This window comes from Phasianus colchicus, chromosome 29 (assembly GCF_987193195.1).
Source record: "Phasianus colchicus chromosome 29, bPhaCol1.hap1.1, whole genome shotgun sequence".
Taxonomy (NCBI): domain Eukaryota; kingdom Metazoa; phylum Chordata; class Aves; order Galliformes; family Phasianidae; genus Phasianus; species Phasianus colchicus.
The window spans coordinates 1,341,598-1,361,457 of NC_143464.1; the positions used below are offsets into that span (position 1 = coordinate 1,341,598).

The following is a 19,860-nucleotide window of genomic DNA, read 5'->3' on the forward strand; positions in this document are numbered from 1 at the left end:
GAAGATTTGGCTCTTGTGTTCTGAGCTCATCCATTTGGGCAGCAGAATGACACGACATGCTCCATGGGGACAGGTGCAAAAGGCACAGTGGGTGCCCCAAGCACAGGGCTGTGGTGGCATTTGGGATGGCCAAGAATACCTCCCTTCTGGCCCTCAGCTGATGCTCAGGAAGGAGCTGCCTGTCTCACAGATTTTCCACCACAGTTTACAAGCACGAGCACACAGCTAGGATCACCAGGCACCTTGGTCATCCCTGAGTGTGTGTGTGTGAGCAGTGCAGTCCCTGTTGAATACAGAGCAAGGATTCAGATGAGGGGCTCACACACAGACACCTCACTGTGCACACCTGAACTCAGCTAAGAGGACTTCTGGCTCCCATGATCCTGTGAGGAACAGAATCCCATTTCAGCCCCAGGGTTTGCATCTGAAGATGAAATGCCTAAACTTAGTGTTAGGGTGAAATGGCCTGATATTAACAGGACAAGGGGAAATAGCTTTAAATTTAAGAGGGGACCGAGGTTAGATGTTAAGAAGACATTTTTTTACACACGGGCACTGGAAAATGTTGCCAAAAGAAGCTGTGGATGACCCATCTTTGGAGGCATTCAAGGTCAGAATGGATGAGATTCTGGGCAGCCTGAATGTGTGTGTTTGGCAACTCTGGCCATGGCTAGGGACCAGAACTGGGTGATCTTCAAAGTCCCCTCCAGCCAAAACTTTTCTATAGTTCTGTAATGTTACGACTGCATTTACAAGTCATGAATGGAGCATTTCCAGATTTGCCATTTGTTTCTCTCATGATAAAATTTCTTCTTGTAGGAACAACTGTGCTTTCGGAATCCAGTGGATGTGTTGATTAATTGAGCTGACTTTGAAGTACATTCTGTAGCTATGACCCTACTGCGTTGCAGGAGCTCTCAGTTCAGGAGGGCCATGGATACCTCCAGGGAGAGAAGGAAATCACATTCTCTGCTGCTGAGCTGGGTTGGGCTCCTGGGACACAGGGAGCTTATAGTAGTGGGCAGCACAGCAGAGAGACAGCTGTGCCCAGGAGCAGCTCCTGTGTAGCACACAGCAGTGCTGGGAGCATGATCTGAAGGTGACTGGGACAGAAGGAAAGAGCTTACAAGCTGTGAGGTACGTTTGCAGGCTGTGAGATCACTGAAGGAGCATTGCTCACAACCCTTGACAAGGTAATTTCTCATTGCAGGCAATGTTGTGGCTTTTTCTGCGGGGATCACTATGCTGGTGACATCCCATTGCAGATCAGGCTGCAAACACTGTTTCTTTATCATGGAAAAAGACCTGCTCCAACTGAGGGCTTCTGTGCTGCAGCATCAGAGCACAGCCCTGAGGGCTGCGTGTCCCAGGACGGCTGCAGGCTGTGCAGCCGGGGCTGCAGCCGGGTGCCCAGGGCTGTCCTGCAGAGCAGGTCCCTGCTGTGCCCCAGGGGCTGTGTGCCGGGCCAGGGACTCTGCCACCTGCCAGGCTCAGCACTCAGCACTCAGCACTCAGCACTCAGCACTCAGCACTCAGCGCTCAGCACTCAGCCTGCCCGGGGAGCTGCCCACGGCGCTGTGGGGAGATGTGTGGGGGAAGGAGCCCCCCGGCAGGGCAGGGCAGGGCAGGGGCCTTCTGCTGCCACAGCTGCTGCCTGGGCAGGGGGATCACAGCTACACTGCACTGTAGGCTGTTTCCGAAGGCACTTTGCAAGAGGAGAGAGAAGGCAGGGATTTTCCATTTTCTGTACATAGGAAAGAGGAAGTGTTTTAGACAGAAATCTGAAAGGAGCTGTGGAATATGAGCACTGAGAATCCTGAATTGTACATTTCTCATTCTGCTGTTATATGAATCATGTCCTCAAGTGCTTTCAGTTTCTCCTCTCCCAAAGGACAGCACCAGCTGAAATTATCGTAATTCTAAGCAGACGGGAACAATGCACTTTGTCTGCAAACAGGCAGCTTTCTTTAAGAGAACTTTGAATGCACAAAAGTTGAGATGGGAACTCTGTGTGCAGACAGGTAAAGACATGAGACATGGAAATGGCTTGTAAGAGTAAAATATCCAGGCAGCTGAGATATGATCAGAGAAAGAGAGGAAATAAGAGCCCCATAAGCTTCTACTTATTAAGGTACGGTGAAGCTCATTAAAATAAACTCCCGTAATGGAGTTAAAAGAACATTATCCATAGACATAGAAAAACTTCTGTATAGCAGTGGGAAGAGTGTTTGTGCGAATGGTCTTGACTCGTCATTATCTTCTGCACTGTGCACAGGACTCCATGCCCAGGAACTGCAGATGCCCAACAGCAGCTCCATCAGCGAGTTCCTCCTGCTGGCGTTGGCAGACACGCGGCAGCTGCAGCTCCTGCACTTCTGGCTCTTGCTGGGCATCTACCTGGCTGCCCTCCTGGGCAACGGCCTCATCAGCACAGCCGTAGCCTGCCACCACCGCCTGCACACCCCCATGTACTTCTTCCTCCTCAACCTCGCCCTCCTCGACCTGGGCTGCATCTCCACCACTCTGCCCAAAGCCATGGCCAACGCCCTCTGGGACACCAGGCACATCTCCTATGCAGGATGTGTTGCCCAGACCTTCCTGTTTGTCTTTCTGATATCAGCAGAGTATTTCATTCTCACCATCATGTCCTATGACCGCTACGTTGCCATCTGCAAGCCCCTGCACTACGGGACCTTGATGGACAGCAGAGCTTGTGCCACCATGGCAGCAGCTGCTTGGGGCACTGGGGTTCTCTATTCCCTGCTGCACACTGCCAATACATTTTCCCTGCCTCTCTGCCAAGGCAATGCCATCAATCAGTTCTTCTGTGAAATTGCCCAGATCCTCAAGCTCTCCTGCCCTGGTTCTTACCTCAGAGAAGTTGGGCTTATTATATTTAGTGCCTTAATCTTTCTTGCTTGTTTTGTATTCATTGTTGTGTCCTATGTGCAGATCTTCAGGGCCGTGTTGAGGATGCCCTCTGAGCAGGGACAGCACAAAGCCTTCTCCACGTGCCTCCCTCACCTGGCCGTGGTCTCCCTGTTTCTCAGCTCTGCCACTTTTTCCCATCTGAGGCCCCCATCACTTTCCTCCCCATCCCTGGACCTGGTGGTGTCATTTCTGTACTCGGTGGTGCCTCCAATACTGAACCCCCTCATCTACAGCATGAGGAACCGGGAGCTAAAGGCTGTCCTCAGGAAGTTATTTATATATATGTATTTTCAGCACTGATTATATCTTCATCATCTACACATAAGTACCACAAACTCAAGAAAAGCTGGGAATGGCATCATGCAATATTTCCATTCTTTTTCCTTGATTATTTTTTAATTCTTACGATAGTTTTTACTTCACATAAATAATATTATTAACCTATATTTCCCATGTACTTTTTTTTTTTCCTTACTTCTGAAATCTTAACTATTCTTCAAGCACCAGGCTGTTTGAGTAGATTTAAAAATAAATAAATAAATAAATAAATAAAAATTAGAATGTCATCTGTATCTCAGAGAGCAGCCCTGCACACAGGAGGGCTGCAGGAACCAAGAGCCCAATGCCACACGTTGCAGCAGCCCTGGTGTCTGTGGGGCTGCCCCTCACCGCCCGCTGGGCGCTCCCTCTCTGCTGCCTTGGAGTTGTGCTGCTGCTTCCCTGGAGCCACGGCCATGGGCAGCAGCAGGACGTGCTCTTTTCAGTGCTGCTCTCTTTGCACCACCTTTGCACGCTGTTCTCCTTTCTCCTTGCACTTGTGTCAGCCCTCAGGTCCTGCGTTACGTAGCAGACCAACAAAAAACACTTTGCCTGCTGTGTGCCTGGAGTTGTCTCAAAGGCTTGGAAGTACATTGATATCTCAACAGACTGAAGGCTGGACACTTGGGGAGGAGGGAATCCTGTGAAAAATGAGACAGCCTTGCTCTGCCCAAAACGTTCCCATCATGCTGTAGGATGTTCTGACTGCAAACTTGTTTTTGATGGGCTTGTTTATTGCCACCTCACTCACAGCCCTGGATGGCACACCTGTAAACCTAGGAGCCACAGAAGGACGCCAGAGAGATCCTTGAGGTCCTGTTTGGAGACTTTCATGCTTCAAAAGTATGGGACAAGCACGCTTACAAGTCAAGGACCCCCCACCTCTCTCTGCTGGATCAAAGCTGGGACCAGGACCTGTGATCTCTTTCTCTGTCCTCCCCCCCCCACCCCCCCCACCCCCAACTCTGTCACTCCCTTTTCTTTCTTTTCCTCTCACAAAGTTGTCAAGTAACACAAGGCTTACTTTGATTTCTTATAACATCACAAGGTGTAGCTGCACATGGAAATAAGTGTAGAAGTGCCAGTACCTTACAGATAACTGTAGTGCACAGATTCGCATTAAACTGATGCCTGTGTCTGGACACTGAGTGTCAGTTTCACTGTTATCCAACCAGGGGTTGCAAATCAGCTGAGGTTCCCCATCCGCGCTCGTTGTGTAATCAGTGCAACCCACTTACTCCAAGTGGCATCAGTTGCATGATGGGTGGAGGGAACCTTTCGTTTAAACATGCAGTTCAGCACTGGCAGTCGAGGTGCCAGAGGAGCTGTGTTTCAGTACCGACCACTTCAGAAGCAGCCCGAATCCCCTCATATGCAGCTAAGATCTCCTTCTCAGTTGCAGTGTAGCACTCTTTGGACCCTCTTTATACTCGCCTCCAAAATCCCAGGCATCATCCTCGGGTCTCTCCTGAGGATCTTTACCACAAACTCCAAGTGGGACCTTTCTCTCCAGCAGCAGTGTACAGGATGTTCTTTACATCCTGTCCCAGCCATACTGGCCCTAGGGCCATGGCACGGGCTATGTCCTCTTCAATCTGTTCAAAAGCCTGCTGCTTTTGAAATGTAAAGTCATTTTTCATCCGCGTCACCTGATGAAGGAAGTGCACAATAAGGCTATAGTTTGGAACATGCAGTCTCCAAAAGCCCACTACACCCAGAAAAGACTGTGTCTCTCTCTTGCTAGTGGGTGGAGACATAGCAGTGATGTTGTTGGTCACATCTGCTGGAATGTGATGACGCCCATCTTGCCACTTTATACCTAGGAACTGAATCTCCTGGGCAGGTCCATTCACTTTGCCTTGCTTAATAGCAAAACCAGCTTGCAGAAGAATTTGGATTATTTGCTCTCCTTTTGTGAAGATGACTTCTGCTGCACCTCCCCACCCAACAGTATCACAAATGTAATGCAGGGATCCTTGAAATGCCCACCTCACTCTTTACTCCAAGTTCTCTCACACATTACTCTGAGTTTATTCACATTTTGTGTGTGTGTGTGTTTTACTCACACTTTCCTCAGCATTTACTGAAACATTTCTTCAAGTTTACTCACACTTCACTCTGGGTTTACTCAAACTTTTCTCTGATTTTTACTGACACCCTGCTCCGGGTGTACTCACGCTCTACTCCTGGTCTACCCACACTTTGCTCCTGGTCTTTCTCACACTTCAAGTTTATTCACACTTTAGTCCAACTTTATTCACACTTCTCTACGTGCTTTACCCATACTTCACTCTGGTTTTTACACACACATTTCTTTAGATTTGCTCTCAATTCACATCCAGTTTTCTCTTCCGTCCTCCCCATGGTCAAAGAACCCAGAGTTCTGTGGTGGCACCAACCTTTCTGCCACTTATTCAAAGCCTGCCATTTCCTAGACTGCTCTGCATCCCTCACCACCCCAGAAGAAGGAGAGAGAAAAATACCACTTGTGAAGCCACTCCTTCAGCCATTCGCCCTAACCCCTGAAATCCTTCTGCATAGGTCGCAGGCTTCCCTGAACAATTTCATCACTGCTTACCTGAACTATCAAGAATGGGTAGTAATCAGAGGAGCGAACCAGACCTGGGACTTTTCTGGTGATGCTGGTGGTGCAGGGAGGCCCCAGGGAGGCCACGCACTCTGGGAGAGGTGGAAGGGCCGAGAGCTAGTAGATGGGTTTAACAAATGGATCACAGCAGCAACGATCTGAGGAGGAATGGTAATTTACTAAATCCTACTGAACCAAAGTGTGCCCAAAGTGTGAGTCCCCACGATAGTACAAGGGAAGCACATGCCCTTCTCTGCTGCAAACTGAGTGGGGCCTGAGGGAGAGCCACTGTGGTGCAGTCTGGATCTCCACCTATCTTCCTCTTCACACCATGTGCTCCAGGGAATTCTGCCCCTCCCCTCCCATCAGAATGCTCAAAATGCCCATAAAAGGCAGCAAGTGGAACCAGAACGCTAACTCTTTAACTCCCACTGCTTCACATGATGTTTTGGTGTGGAATACTGACATAAAAAAAAATCACAACACCACAACAGCCAGGACCTCACCACCCTCTCTCTGAAAAGATCCTCCCAGTCTCTAATCTAAATCTCAACTCTTGTAATTTAAAACATTTGTACCTTGTGATATCTGCCCATGTTAAAAGTTGATTTCCATCTTGTTTCTGAGCTCTCGGTGAGTACTGGAAGGCTGCAATGTGTTCTCCTCCAGGCTGTTTCTTCTCCCATCTCCCTCAGCCTGTCTTTCCAGGAGAGGTCCTCCAGCCCTCTGATCACCCTCGTGGCTTTCCTCTGGACCTTCTCTAAAAGCTTTACATCATGCTCCAGATGGGGCCTTCTGAGGGCTGAGTAGAGAAGGACAGTGCCCTCCCTTGCTCTGATGACCACCTCTCTGTTGATGCAGCCCAGGGTGCAGTTGGCCTCTCAGGCTGCAAGCACACACTGCTGGCTCCTGTTAAGGTTTTCATCTACCATCTCGAAGTCCTTCCCCTCAGGGCTGCTCTCTAGGAATTCAACCCTCATGCCTGGGATTGTCCCGACACAAGTGCAAAAACTGGCATTTGATCTTGTTGAACCTCATGCTGTTCCTTTGGGCCCACTTTTCAAGCCTGGCCAGGTCCCTCTGGATGGCACCCCTTCATTCTGTCATGCCAACTGCACCACACAGCTTGGTGACATCAGCACACTTGCTGAGGGTGCTCTCTGTCTCATCATCCATGCCTCTGATAGACGTTGAACAGCTCTGGTCCCAAGGCTGACCCCTGTGGACATAACTTGTGATCAGCCTCCACCTGGTGGAGCCGATTTCCCAGAGAGCCATTTACCACAGTCCTTTGGCTGCGACCTTCCAACCAATTTCTTATCCAATGAACACTCTGCCCTTCAAATCCATCTCACACATCTCTCCACAGAGATAAGGAAGTGATGTGGGACCATGCCAAAGGACTTCCAAAAGTCCAGGGAGATTTCTGTACCACTCTGTGTAACTGATGTACTGACAAAGCATCCACATTATCATTCTGACCATAAAGAACCAGGACATGTATTGAACTGTGGGGAAAATACTGATTTCTCTTTTAGATCCTTGTAATATTGAGCTAAAGAAAGCATTGTAGATCCTAGGACTAAGGCTGTGTTATAGTAAACACACATCTTTTTACAGCACACACGAAGAAATTGTTTATTAGATTGATTCTTTGCTTACAAGTGGCACCTGGTAGATAAGTGTGTTTCTGTAACTTAGCAACCTTCCCTTCAGTACCCAGAGAGCTGTTATTGGAATGGTCTGGAGTTCAGCAAAGGAATCATTACCAGAGCTGCAGTGACACAACAGACTGGGTCTGACAACAAGAACAGAAATAACAACTTGTACACAGGGGTAATTTGGGAAGTTATTATTAAATATTAGGGAAAAAAAGTCAGGACATGAGACAATAAAGATTAAATAGAAACATGGCATATCACTTGGATTAGAGTAAATAGGTAAGGAAGAAGAGGATGTGAAATCCTAACTAACAGTGAGCAGATGTATGTGTTGGAAATAATTTATATTATATTGAATAACAGTAACATGTGTTGTGGGTTAGGTGCAGTTTCAAATAATATATTAACTAATAATTAATAAATAATATATCAATTACATTGATCCCATTTGCTAATCAAGCCTATATCAGCTCCACGGTGCCCACTGGCATCTCATTTGCCTGCAGACACAGAGGTGGAACATGGAGGCTGTGAGAAAGGCAGCACTGAGCCAGAGTTCCTATGGGCTCCAGGAGAAAGAGAGCACGGTGATGCCTCAGTACAAGTAGAAGGAAGCCAAACATATGTGTAGGACCATGATAACCACTAATGATAATTACACACACACACATATATATGAACAGCAAAGAAAAATGAAGTGATAAACATAAATAAATATTATAATCAGTAAGGAACATAAGTTTGTTATTGCACAGACTGAGTCACTTGTTGAGACAGATGTGAAGTTTATGCCTGCTGAAAAGTGACCAGGGCATCATTTTCCTCACCGCGTTCTTGAGCTCCTGGTTCCTCATGCTGTAAATGAGGGGGTTCACTGCTGGAGGCACCACCGAGTACAGAAATGACACCACCAGGTCCAAGGATCGGGAGGAGATGGAGGGGAGCTTCAGGTAGGCAACCATGACTGTGCTGACAAAGAGGGAGACCACGGCCAGGTGAGGGAGGCACGTGGAGAAGGCTTTGTGCTGTCCCTGCTCAGAATGCATCCTCAGCACGGCCCTGAAGATCTGCACATAGGAGAAAAGAATGAAAACAAAACACCCAGATGCTAAAGAGGCACTGATCACAAGAAGCCAAATCTCTTTGAGGTAGGAGTGTGAGCAGGAGAGCTTGAGGATGTGGGGTATTTCACAGAAGAACTGGTCCACTGCATTGCCTTGGCAGAGAGGCAGTGAAAATGTGCTGGCAGTGTGCAGCAAAGCATTGAGAACCCCAGTGCCCCAGGCAGCTGCTGCCATGGTGGCACAAGCTCTGCTGTCCATCAAGGTCCCGTAGTGCAGGGGCTTGCAGATGGCAACGTAGCGGTCATAGGACATGATGGTGAGAATTAAATACTCTGCCAATATCAGAAAGACAAACAGGAAGGTCTGGGCAACACATCCAGAGTAGGAGATGGTCCTGGTGCCCCAGAGGGCATTGGCCATGGCTTTGGGGAGAGTGGTGGAGATGCAGCCCAGGTCGAGGAGGGCGAGGTTGAGGAGGAAGAAGTACATGGGGGTGTGCAGGCGGTGGTGGCAGGCTACGGCTGTGCTGATGAGGCCGTTGCCCAGGAGGGCAGCCAGGTAGATGCCCAGCAAGAGCCAGAAGTGCAGGAGCTGCAGCTGCCGCGTGTCTGCCAACGCCAGCAGGAGGAACTCGCTGATGGAGCTGCTGTTGGGCATCTGCAGTTCCTGGGCATGGAGTCCTGTGCAGAGTGCAGAAGATAATGTCAAGATCATTCTCAGAGGCACTCCTTCTGCTATAATTTTTTTTTTTTTTTCTTTCTCTCTGCACAATGTTCATTTAGCTCCATAACTTCAATTTAATTTCATGAAGTTTAGCATTCCATAAGCAGAAGACGAGTATGCAGCTTATATATTTTTCTCATTTTTTAATCTTATCCCATCTCCCTGGATATTTTCATCTCTTTCCCTGTCTTTAACCCAACTGCTTTTAAAGCACCCAGTCCCATCCTATGTGCCATTACATTTCTGTTAGAGAAAGCTGCCCGACTGCAGGTTAATTTCATTATTCATGTCTGGAGAATACGACAGTATGGTAATTTTGTTCTATCCTTCAAGAGAGGAGAGGCTGAATGCACATTGTGTGACTGTTCACAGAATGAGTGAGAATAGTGTGAATCAGGAGTCTCAGGGATGTGTTCTAAGTGAACAGCCCCATCTAGATTTCTGCCTCCAGTCCTTTCCCTTCCCCTGCCTTGTCTCTCCTCTTGCACAGTGTCCTTAGAAACATGCTGGCATGCAGTGAATCTGTGAGTACCCCGCCCCAGGCAGAAGCTGTGGCAGCTGAAGGCCCCTGCCCTGAGGGGGGAAGCCCTCATATGGAACAAGTCATTTTCATAATAAAGAAACACAGACTCTCTGCATCCTGATCTGCAATGGGAAGTCCCTGATTTAGTGATCCCTCCAGTAAAAGCAGCAGCACTGCCTGCAGCCAGAGACTTACCGTGTCTATGGCTGTGAGCAGTATTCCTTCAGTGAGCTCACAGCCTGCTCACACTCCACATAGACTGTAACTCTCCTTCCTCTCTCTTCTATCCTCATGTCACCTGCGGATCATGCCCCCAGCCCTGCTGTGCTGTGCAGAAGAGCTGCTCCTGGGCACAGCTGTCTCTCTGCAGCACTGCCCCCTTGTAGGAGCTTCCTGTGTCCCAGGAGCCTGGCCCAACTCAGCAACAGAGGATGTGATTTTTTTTTCCCCAGGTAATCTCCCTTGAGATGTCCCTGCATCTCCATGGCCAACAGCTCCTGAAAAACAACCGTGTCATGACTTTACTTTGAAATCTGCTTAGTTAACCACCAAACGTCCAGTGGACAGTGACTAATTCCAGACATATGATTAGAGAGTGTTTGCTGAAACAAAAAGGACACACTGAGAAGGTCAGGAAGGGTGGACTTCCCCTGGGCAGGGCACTGATCCAGCTGAGGTAGTGCAGGCATTTCATCGCTAGTTGGAAACTCTGGGGCTGAAATCAGATTCTGCTCCCCACGGACCAACAGGAGTTTCAGGGATTGCTCTGGTTCAGTTCAGATGTGCACAAGGAGTTGCCTGCATGTGAGCTCCTGCTCCGAGTCCTTGGTCCTTCAGCGGGGAGTCAGTTGCTCTCACACAGGCCCTGGGTGATGACCAAGGTGCCTGGGGTGCTCCTGGATGTGTGCTAGTGCTTGGGAAGTGTGTGGGAAATCCCTGACTTAGACACCTCCTTTCCTTCCTGAGCATCAGCTGAGGGCCAGAGAGGGGATGGAGATATTCTTGGCCATCCTAAATGATATCAGACCCTTGCATTGATGGCAATTTATGGCACTTGTGTGTCTTTTTTCACTTTTCTCCATGGAGCACGCAGAGGTATGCAGCTGACTAAATGGATGAGCTCTCAAAAGAAGAGGCAGATCTTTCTCTGTTCTACATCTGCTGAATATTCTGGAGCTCAAGGCACGACAGAGCTAACACATCTGTATTGTTTAACAGAAAACACTTCAGTTTTCTATGGGCTCTCAAGCAAACGGTGTCAGAAGCAGCCACGTCATGTCATGTCATGCCAGTTCTCCAGGCTGTCCAGCACACTCACATGCAGCTGCAAATGCAGCACAGGGCCTTCAGGAAAGACAGATCCAGGAGTGTCTGTGCTGCTTAGTCAACTTGACGCCCCACAGTGGATCCAATGCCTTCGTGCCATCTTCATAAAGACCATGGATGCACTGAATCCAATGACCCATCCTGAATAGGTTGTTTTCTTCTGTGCTTTTTCACTAATGAGAACACCAGCACATGCTGGGCTAGAAAGCTTTGAAGAGTTGCAGACCTGAGGTCTTGTTTGGATCTCAGGGATGTGGTGAAATGGCTTCCAAAAGAGACAAGGAAGGGCAACTGCCCTTTCAGAGAGTGCACTGAGCTCATCTTGGGGGAGGCAGAGCAGCCAGGTCAGAGTGAATGGCAATGGCAATGGCAAACAGAGGAGACCAACGGTGTCTGTTCCTGGCTTCCTGATCAGGAAGAGCAAGTGGAAGGTGCCCTTTACGTGCAGATGGGAGCCTCGTTTTGTCAGGCCCTTGTCCCATTTGGGGGCTTTTTCCACTGCAGTGTCTGCTGCAGGGACAGCAGAGCAGGGCATGCACCATCCAGAAGAACCCTGGAGAGCACAGCTGGCAGCTTCTTGACCAAGCCATAGAGGAACCAAAGAGCAGAGGTGCTCTGCTGCATCTCATACTGCCAAGGAAGGGTTGATGGGGAATGTGAATGTGAAAGAGAACCTGGTCTGCAGTGGCCATGGGATGGTGGAGCTGAGGAATCTGAAGGGAGAGCTCACACCTTTGGGCTTCAGGAGAGCACACCTTGGCTTCTTCAAGTGTCTGTGGTGTACAGAACAGCAGGGAAAGGCAGCGAGGGAATAGGGTCAAAAAATGTGGCAACTATCTAAGCAACTTGGCTTCCAAGCAGAATATTTCCATTCCGAGGAAGAGGAAGGCAAGTTAAGATGTCAGAAATCCTGCATTATTGTGAATTGATTGTGTTGCTCTAACCCAAACACAGAAAGGAAGCGTACAGGAAATGGGAACAAGAAGTGAGCACCTGGCAGCAATGCAGAGACTTTGTCCAGTGTTCCTGAGATGAGTATAGGAAAGTCAGAGTTCAACTGCAATTGAATGTGCCCAGGCATATCACAGACAAGAAGGGCTTGTAGAAATATGCAGTCTACAAAAGAAAGGCTAGCGAGAATGTGGGCCCACAGTAGAATGGTGTAGGGAACCTGGTGAGACAGGACATGGAAAAGTCTCTGATACTCATTTCCTTCCTGACCTCATGGTTTATTAGTTTGTCTGGTCTTCTTGGAATCCTAGGAGGCAGGGACAGGTGGGAATTGTTGGTGCATGGCAGATGTGTCCTTGGTGAAAGAAGAGGTGATCAGGGAATACCTAAGCAAACAGGATTCTGAGTTGGACGAGACTGACAGGAACCACAGAATCCTTGAGTGGCTTGGATCGGAAGGACCTAAAAGACCATCCAGTTTCAGCTCCCTTGCTGTGGGCAGCGCTGTCATCCAGTACATGAGGATGCTTGGGGCCCTTGACATCTTGAACTTTGCCAGGGATGGGGCATCCACCACTTCTCTGGGCTACCTGTTCCACAGCTGTTCCATGCCTCACAATCATGATCTTAGAAATGTTAAGAATTCCTTCCAAATGTTTAATGTTAGTATCTCCTGTAATCAATAACTATTCTTCCTTGTTTCAGAATTTGGAAATCTGGTAAGAAATCAAGTTTCCAGTTTTTTAATATGAAGAAGATAATGGGTGGAAGATGGAGGGAAGGCATTCTCCAGAGCATTGCCTCTACAGTTCAGATCCCCAACACAAGGCTGATGAGAGCAAGACAAAGTGAGATTGGGAAGGTTCACTCAAGGTGACTGGGGATGGAGCACTTCACATGTGAGGAGAGACTGATGGAGCTGGGCTTGTCCAGCAAGGAAAACGGAAGCCTGATGGGGATCTGTCCACACAGTGACAGAGCAGAGCTCATTAGGGGACATCCTGGGTCAATATCAGTTGCAAAGTGTTGCTTTAAATTCTTGTTTAAACTGAACAATAACTAAATAAATAAATAGAATTCATTAATGCCTGTAGTTCTCTTCCTCTTTTAGATGTCTCCAGATACCTGTCCAGTTTGCTGTACAAGTTCTGAACACCTGAAGAAGATGACAGGAAGGCACAAGGCACAGGAGGGCTCTTCAGGTTGTAATGGGCCCCAGGGGGCATTTGCTGCTGAGTCCATCACCTCCAGTGCAGAAAGAAGATTGCACGAAGTGCTCAAGAGTACAAAGTCAGAAGGAACAGTGAAGTTTCTTGGAGTATTAATGGGCCCCACTGAGGGCCATTGAAAGCAAGCTTCCCCAGGGACTTGTTAGAGCAGATAATTGGAAGCCATGATTGCAGGCAGACCAAGGCACTGGGATGGTGGCTGTGATGCTGAGCAAAGCCTCCTTTGTCTTCTGAAGCAGAAAGGCCAAGGCCTGATCCCCAGAGCCTTGGCAGGGAGATCGTGTCCCTCCCTCCTGCTGGCTCAGGGCCCTTCCTGGGGCAGTGGGATGGAGGTTTGTCTGATGTCAAATGAAAGACCAGGGCACAGCAGCTGCCAGACTCTGCATGGGGTGCAAGGATGCCGTGAGGCCCAAGTCCCATGTGGGCAGTGTGTCTCATGCCAGGATGTGGGATGTGAGAGGGGCCCAGTCTGAACAAGCAGTCAATCACAACAGAACTTTGAACTCCCAGGCCCAAGGTGGAGGCACCATTTCCTCACTGGTAGCATTTGGTTCTGGGGATGCCGTGTTTGATGCTCACCCACATGCAGAGCTCCTGTCTGACTGCAACACCACTGTGCTCATATCAGCTGTGACGACACAGTGGAGCTGAAATCACTGAGCTTGTCTCCCCTTTCCAGCACAGTGACTCTGACATCACTGTAATAATGATCACTGCCATAACTCAGTAATTCTGACAGCACTGCTCTCCACACTTTTGAGCGAACATCGTGACTGTGTTACTGAACTCCTACCCACAGTGACACCACAGTCATTCCAACCCACCGTGCTTGTATCCAGCTTGTCATGGAATCCTAGGACAACCCACAATGGGAAGGACCCATAGTGATCATCAGGTCCAACGTTTGGCTCCACACACCCGTCCTAAAAGCAGAGCATATGACTGAGTGTGTTGTCTTGTTACGGAGTTATCTGGATCAATGTGTGTCCGTGACAGAGGGTTGAAGGCTTGGCAGTCCCACTGCCCAAAAAATAAAATAAAATATATAAAATAAAATAAAATAAAATAAAATAAAATAAAATAAAATAAAATAAAATAAAATAAAATAAAATATATAAAATAAAATAAAATAAAATAAAATAAAATAAAATAAAATAAAATAAAATAAAATAAAAATTATTATAATAAATAAAGACATAAAATAATAATAAAAAAAAAACAAAAACAGCATCAATGATTGAAGAAGGAAACTTATTTTTACTAAACATGATACTGGAATGTAAGATAACACAATGTTATAAAATAAAATTGGAATTTAGGGTAATAACTCAAATATAATGAGAGAGCAAGTGTCTGAAACCAAAAGCCTTACTTTGAACTGAAGGCGCACGGCTGGGGCGCGCAGCCACACACTGCCAGGCAGCGAGCAAGTGAGAGATCCCAGGTCTTCCTCCCACGGCTTATCTTCCCCTCTGAACTCAGAGTCCCCTGGGATATGCGGTTCTTCTTCTCTTCTGAGAACCAGGTATCCAGAAAGTTGTCCGTCCACAGAACTGGAGTATTAACTCTTTCATTCCCGGTGCTTTACATGATGTTATGATGTGGAATACTGATAACAAGAATCATAAAGCCATGACACCAGATGGGGCATTGGCAGCTTTGCTCGGCACACACAATCTGTTAGGACAAACAATGCTTCCGAAATCAGCTTGGCTACTGGTGATTAATTCATCTGACTTCAAAGTACGTTTTGCAGAGATGACCCTGTTGTCTATCGGGAGCTGCCAGCCCTGCAGCCCCCAAGTCATCTCCAGGGAGAGCAGTGAGGAAGAGAAAATGACATCCTCTGCTGGGCTGGGCTGGGCTGGGCTCCTGGGACTCAGGGAGCTCCTACAAGTGGGCAGCGCTGCAGAGAGACAGCTGTGCCCAGGAGCAGCTCTTCTGCACAGCACAGCCTGCAGGTGACAGGAGGAGAGGAGAGAAAGGGCAGAGAGCTTATAGGATGTGTATGGTTTGAGCAGGTGTTGAGTTCACTGCAGGAGCACTGCTCACAGCCTTTGACAAGGTAAGTCTCACTGCAGGCTTTGACTCTGCCGCCTGCCAGGCTCAGCACTCAGCGCTCAGCACTCAGCACTCAGCACTCAGCACTCAGCACTCAGCACTCAGCACTCAGCCTGCCCGGGGAGCTGCCCAGGGCGCTGCGGGGAGATGTGTGGGGGGAAGGAGTCCCACGGCAGGGCAGGGCAGAGGTCTTCTGCTGCTACAGCTGCTGCCTGGGGCAGGGGGATAACAGCTACACTCACCACTGGGTGTTTTTTTTTCCAAGGGTGCTTTGCAGGAGGAGAGACAAGGCAGGGATTTTCCAACACCTGTTCTTAGGGAAGGAGAATGAGCTGGAGGCAGAATTCTGAAAGGAGATGTGAAATATGAACACATCTCTGAGAATCCTGAATTGTACCATTCACAATTTGCCCTTATATGAACATTCTCCTAAAGTGCTTTCAGCTGAAATTGCTATCGTTTTCTGCTGACATGAATAATGCTCTTATCCTGAAAACAGACAGCTTTCTCTAACAGAAATTGAAGTGCAGAAAAGATGGGCACTGTGAGTGCAGACAGCATAAAGATATGAGGGATGGAAATTGATTGTAAGAGGAAATTATCTAGGAAGCTGAGATATGATTAGGAAATGAGAGGAAAGTAAGAGCTCTTTCAGCTTCTACTTCTTAAGGTACACTAAAGCTCATGCAAGGAAATTGAAGTTATGGAGTTAAATGAACATTTTTCAAAGAGAAAGAAACATTTCTATAGTATAGCAGGAGGAGAGTGTCTGCAAGTTATCTTGACTTCTGTCATTATTTTCTGCACTCTGCACAGGACTCCATGCCCAGGAACTGCAGATGCCCAACAGCAGCTCCATCAGCGAGTTCCTCCTGCTGGCGTTGGCAGACACGCGGCAGCTGCAGCTCCTGCACTTCTGGCTCTTGCTGGGCATCTACCTGGCTGCCCTCCTGGGCAACGGCCTCATCAGCACAGCCGTAGCCTGCCACCACCGCCTGCACACCCCCATGTACTTCTTCCTCCTCAACCTCGCCCTCCTCGACCTGGGCTGCATCTCCACCACTCTCCCCAAAGCCATGGCCAATGCCCTCTGGGACACCAGGCACATCTCCTATGCTGGATGTGCTGTGCAGGTCTTTTTCTTTCTGTTCTTCATCTCATCAGAGTATTGCATTCTCACCATCATGTCCTATGACCGCTACGTTGCCATCTGCAAGCCCCTGCACTACGGGACCTTGATGGACAGCAGAGCTTGTGCCACCATGGCAGCAGCTGCCTGGGGCACTGGGGTTCTCAATGCTCTGCTGCACACTGCCAATACATTTTCCCTGCCTCTCTGCCAAGGCAATGCCATCAATCAGTTCTTCTGTGAAATCCCCCACATCCTCAAGCTCTCCTGTTCCCGGTCCTACCTCAAAGAAAATTCACTTCTGCTTCTTAGTATATCTTTAGCATCTGGGTGCTTTGCTTTCATTATTTTCTCCTATGTGCAGATCTTCAGGGCCGTGCTGAGGATGCCCTCTGAGCAGGGACGGCACAAAGCCTTCTCCACGTGCCTCCCTCACCTGGCCGTGGTCTCCCTCTTTGTCAGCACTGGTATATCTGCCAATCTGAAGTCCCCATCACTTTCTTCCCCATTTCTGGACCTGGTGCTGGCACTGTTATACACAGTGGTACCTCCTGTAGTGAACCCCCTCATCTACAGCATGAGGAACCGGGAGCTCAAGGTTGTCCTCAAGAAACTATTTCTATGTATGTTTTTTCAGCATTAATTATATCTTCATCATCTTCACATGATTACCACAAACTCAAGAAAAGCTGGGAATGGCATCATGTAATATTTCTTTTTTTTTTTTTCGCTGTTAATTTTTTTAATTCTTGCAATAGTTTTTACTCCATGTAAATAATATTATTGATTGATATTTCCCATGTACATTTGTTTTTTCTTACTCCTTAAATCTTTACTATTCTTCAAGCACTAGGCTGTTTGAGTAGATTTAAAAAAATAATAATAAAAATAAAATTTAGACTATCATCTGTATCTCAGAGAGCAGCCCTGCACACAGAGGGCTGCAGGAACCAAGAGCCCAATGCCACACGTTGCAGCAGCCCTGGTGTCTGTGGGGCTGCCCCTCACCGCCCGCTGGGCGCTCCCTCTCTGCTGCCTTGGAGTTGTGCTGCTGCTTCCCTGGAGCCACGGCCATGGGCCACAGCAGGACGTGCACTTTTCAGTGCTGCTCTCTTTGCACCACCTTTGCACGCTGTTCTCCTTTCTCCTTGCACTTGTGTCAGCCCTCAGGTCCTGCATTACGTAGCAGACCAACAAAAAAAACTTTGCCTGCGGTGTGCCTGGATTTGTTTTAACAGCTTGGAAGAGCATTGCCATGTCAACAGACTGAAGGCTGGACACTTGGGGAGGAGGGAATCCTGTGAAAAATGAGACAGCCTTGCTCTGTCCAAACGTTCCCATTGTGCTGTATGAAGTTCTGACTGCAAACTTGTTTTTGATGGACTTGTTTATTGCCACCTCACTCAGAGCCCTGGATGGCTCACCTGTAAACCTAGGAGCCACAGAAGGACGCCAGAGAGATCCTTGAGGTCCTGTTTGGAGACTTTCATGCTTCAAAACTATGAGACAAGCACGCTTACAAGTCAAGGACCCCCCACCTCAGTTTGCTGGATCAAAGCTGGAACCAGGACCTGTGATGTCTTTTTCTTTCCCCCCCCCACCCCTCCCCACCCCCAACTCTGTCACTCCCTTTTCTTTCTTTTCCTCTCACAAAGTTGTCAAGTAACACAAGGCTTACTTTGATTTCTTATAACATCACAAGGTGTAGCTGCACATGGAAATAACTGTAGAAGTGCCAGTACCTTACAGATAACTGTAGTGCACAGATTCACATTAAACTGATGCCTGTGTCTGGACACTGAGTGTCAATTTCACTGTTATCCAACCAGGGGTTGCAAATCAGCTGAGGTTCCCCATCCGCGCTCGTTGTGTAATCAGTGCAACCCACTTACTCCAAGTGGCATCAGTTGCATGATGGGTGGAGGGAACCTTTCGTTTAAACATGCAGTTCAGCACTGGCAGTCGAGGTGCCAGAGGAGCTGTGTTTCAGTACCGACCACTTCAGAAGCAGCCCGAATCCCCTCATATGCAGCTAAGATCTCCTTCTCAGTTGCAGTGTAGCACTCTTTGGACCCTCTTTATACTCGCCTCCAAAATCCCAGGCATCATCCTCGGGTCTCTCCTGAGGATCTTTACCACAAACTCCAAGTGGGACCTTTCTCTCCAGCAGCAGTGTACAGGATGTTCTTTACATCCTGTCCCAGCCATACTGGCCCTAGGGCCATGGCATGGGCTATGTCCTCTTTAATCTGTTCAAAAGCCTGCTGCTTCTGAAATGTGAAGTCATTTTTCATCCGCGTCACCTGATGAAGGAAGTGCACAATAAGGCTATAGTTTGGAACATGCAGTCTCCAAAAGCCCACTACACCCAGAAAAGACTGTGTCTCTCTCTTGCTAGTGGGTGGAGACATAGCAGTGATGTTGTTGGTTACATCTGCTGGAATGTGATGACGCCCATCTTGCCACTTTATACCTAGGAACTGAATCTCCTGGGCAGGTCCATTCACTTTGCTTCGCTTAATAGCAAAACCAGCTTGCAGAAGAATTTGGATTATTTGCTCTCCTTTTGTGAAGATGACTTCTGCTGCACCTCCCCACACAACAGTATCACAAATGTAATGCAGGGATCCTTGAAATGCCCACCTCACTCTTTACTCCAAGTTCTCTCACACATTACTCTGGGTTTATTCACATTTTGTGTGTGTGTGTTTTACTCACACTTTCCTCAGCGTTTACTGAAACATTTCTTCAAGTTTACTCACACTTCACTCTGGGTTTACTCAAACTTTTCTCCGATTTTTACTGACACCCTGCTCCGGGTGTACTCACGCTCTACTCCTGGTCTACCCACACTTTGCTCCTGGTCTTTCTCACACTTCAAGTTTATTCACACTTTAGTCCAGCTTTATTCACACTTCTCTACGTGCTTTACCCATACTTCACTCTGGTTTTTACACACACATTTCTTTAGATTTGCTCTCAATTCACATCCACTTTTCTCTTCCGTCCTCCCTATGGGCAAAGAACCCATAGTTCTGTGGTGGCACCAACCTTTCTGCCACTTATTCAAAGCCTGCCATTTCCTAGACTGCTCTGCATCCCTCACCACCCCAGAAGAAGGAGAGAGAAAAATACCACTTGTGAAGCCACTCCTTCAGCCATTCGCCCTAACCCCTGAAATCCTTTTGCATAGGTCGCAGGCTTCCCTGAACAATTTCTTCACTGCTTACCTGAACTATCAAGAATGGGTAGTAATCAGAGGAGCGAACCAGACCTGGGACTTTTCTGGTGATGCTGGTGGTGCAGGGAGGCCCCAGGGAGGCCACGCACTCTGGGAGAGGTGGAAGGGCCGAGAGC

The 19,860-nt window shown here is 48.1% G+C and overlaps 2 protein-coding genes across 2 annotated transcripts; both read left to right on the forward strand.

Annotated features, from left to right (window-relative positions):
* Window positions 1–2,466: 2,466 nt before the first annotated feature.
* Window positions 2,467–3,231, forward strand: LOC149914481 (olfactory receptor 14J1-like). Its single transcript, XM_090126373.1, has one exon. It carries the CDS (start codon window positions 2,467–2,469, stop codon window positions 3,229–3,231), a length of 765 nt encoding a protein of 254 aa, XP_089982499.1.
* A 12,982-nt stretch (window positions 3,232–16,213) lies between these two features.
* LOC149914482 (olfactory receptor 14J1-like) lies at window positions 16,214–17,146 on the forward strand. Its single transcript, XM_090126374.1, has one exon. The coding sequence runs from the start codon at window positions 16,214–16,216 to the stop codon at window positions 17,144–17,146; it is 933 nt and encodes a 310-aa protein (XP_089982500.1).
* Window positions 17,147–19,860: the final 2,714 nt, after the last annotated feature.

Excerpts from the sequence above, each read along its gene's own strand:
- LOC149914481 (XM_090126373.1), top strand. The coding sequence starts at position 2,467 with ATGTACTTCTTCCTCCTCAACCTCGCCCTCCTCGACCTGGGCTGCATC.
- LOC149914482 (XM_090126374.1), top strand. The coding sequence starts at position 16,214 with ATGCCCAACAGCAGCTCCATCAGCGAGTTCCTCCTGCTGGCGTTGGCA.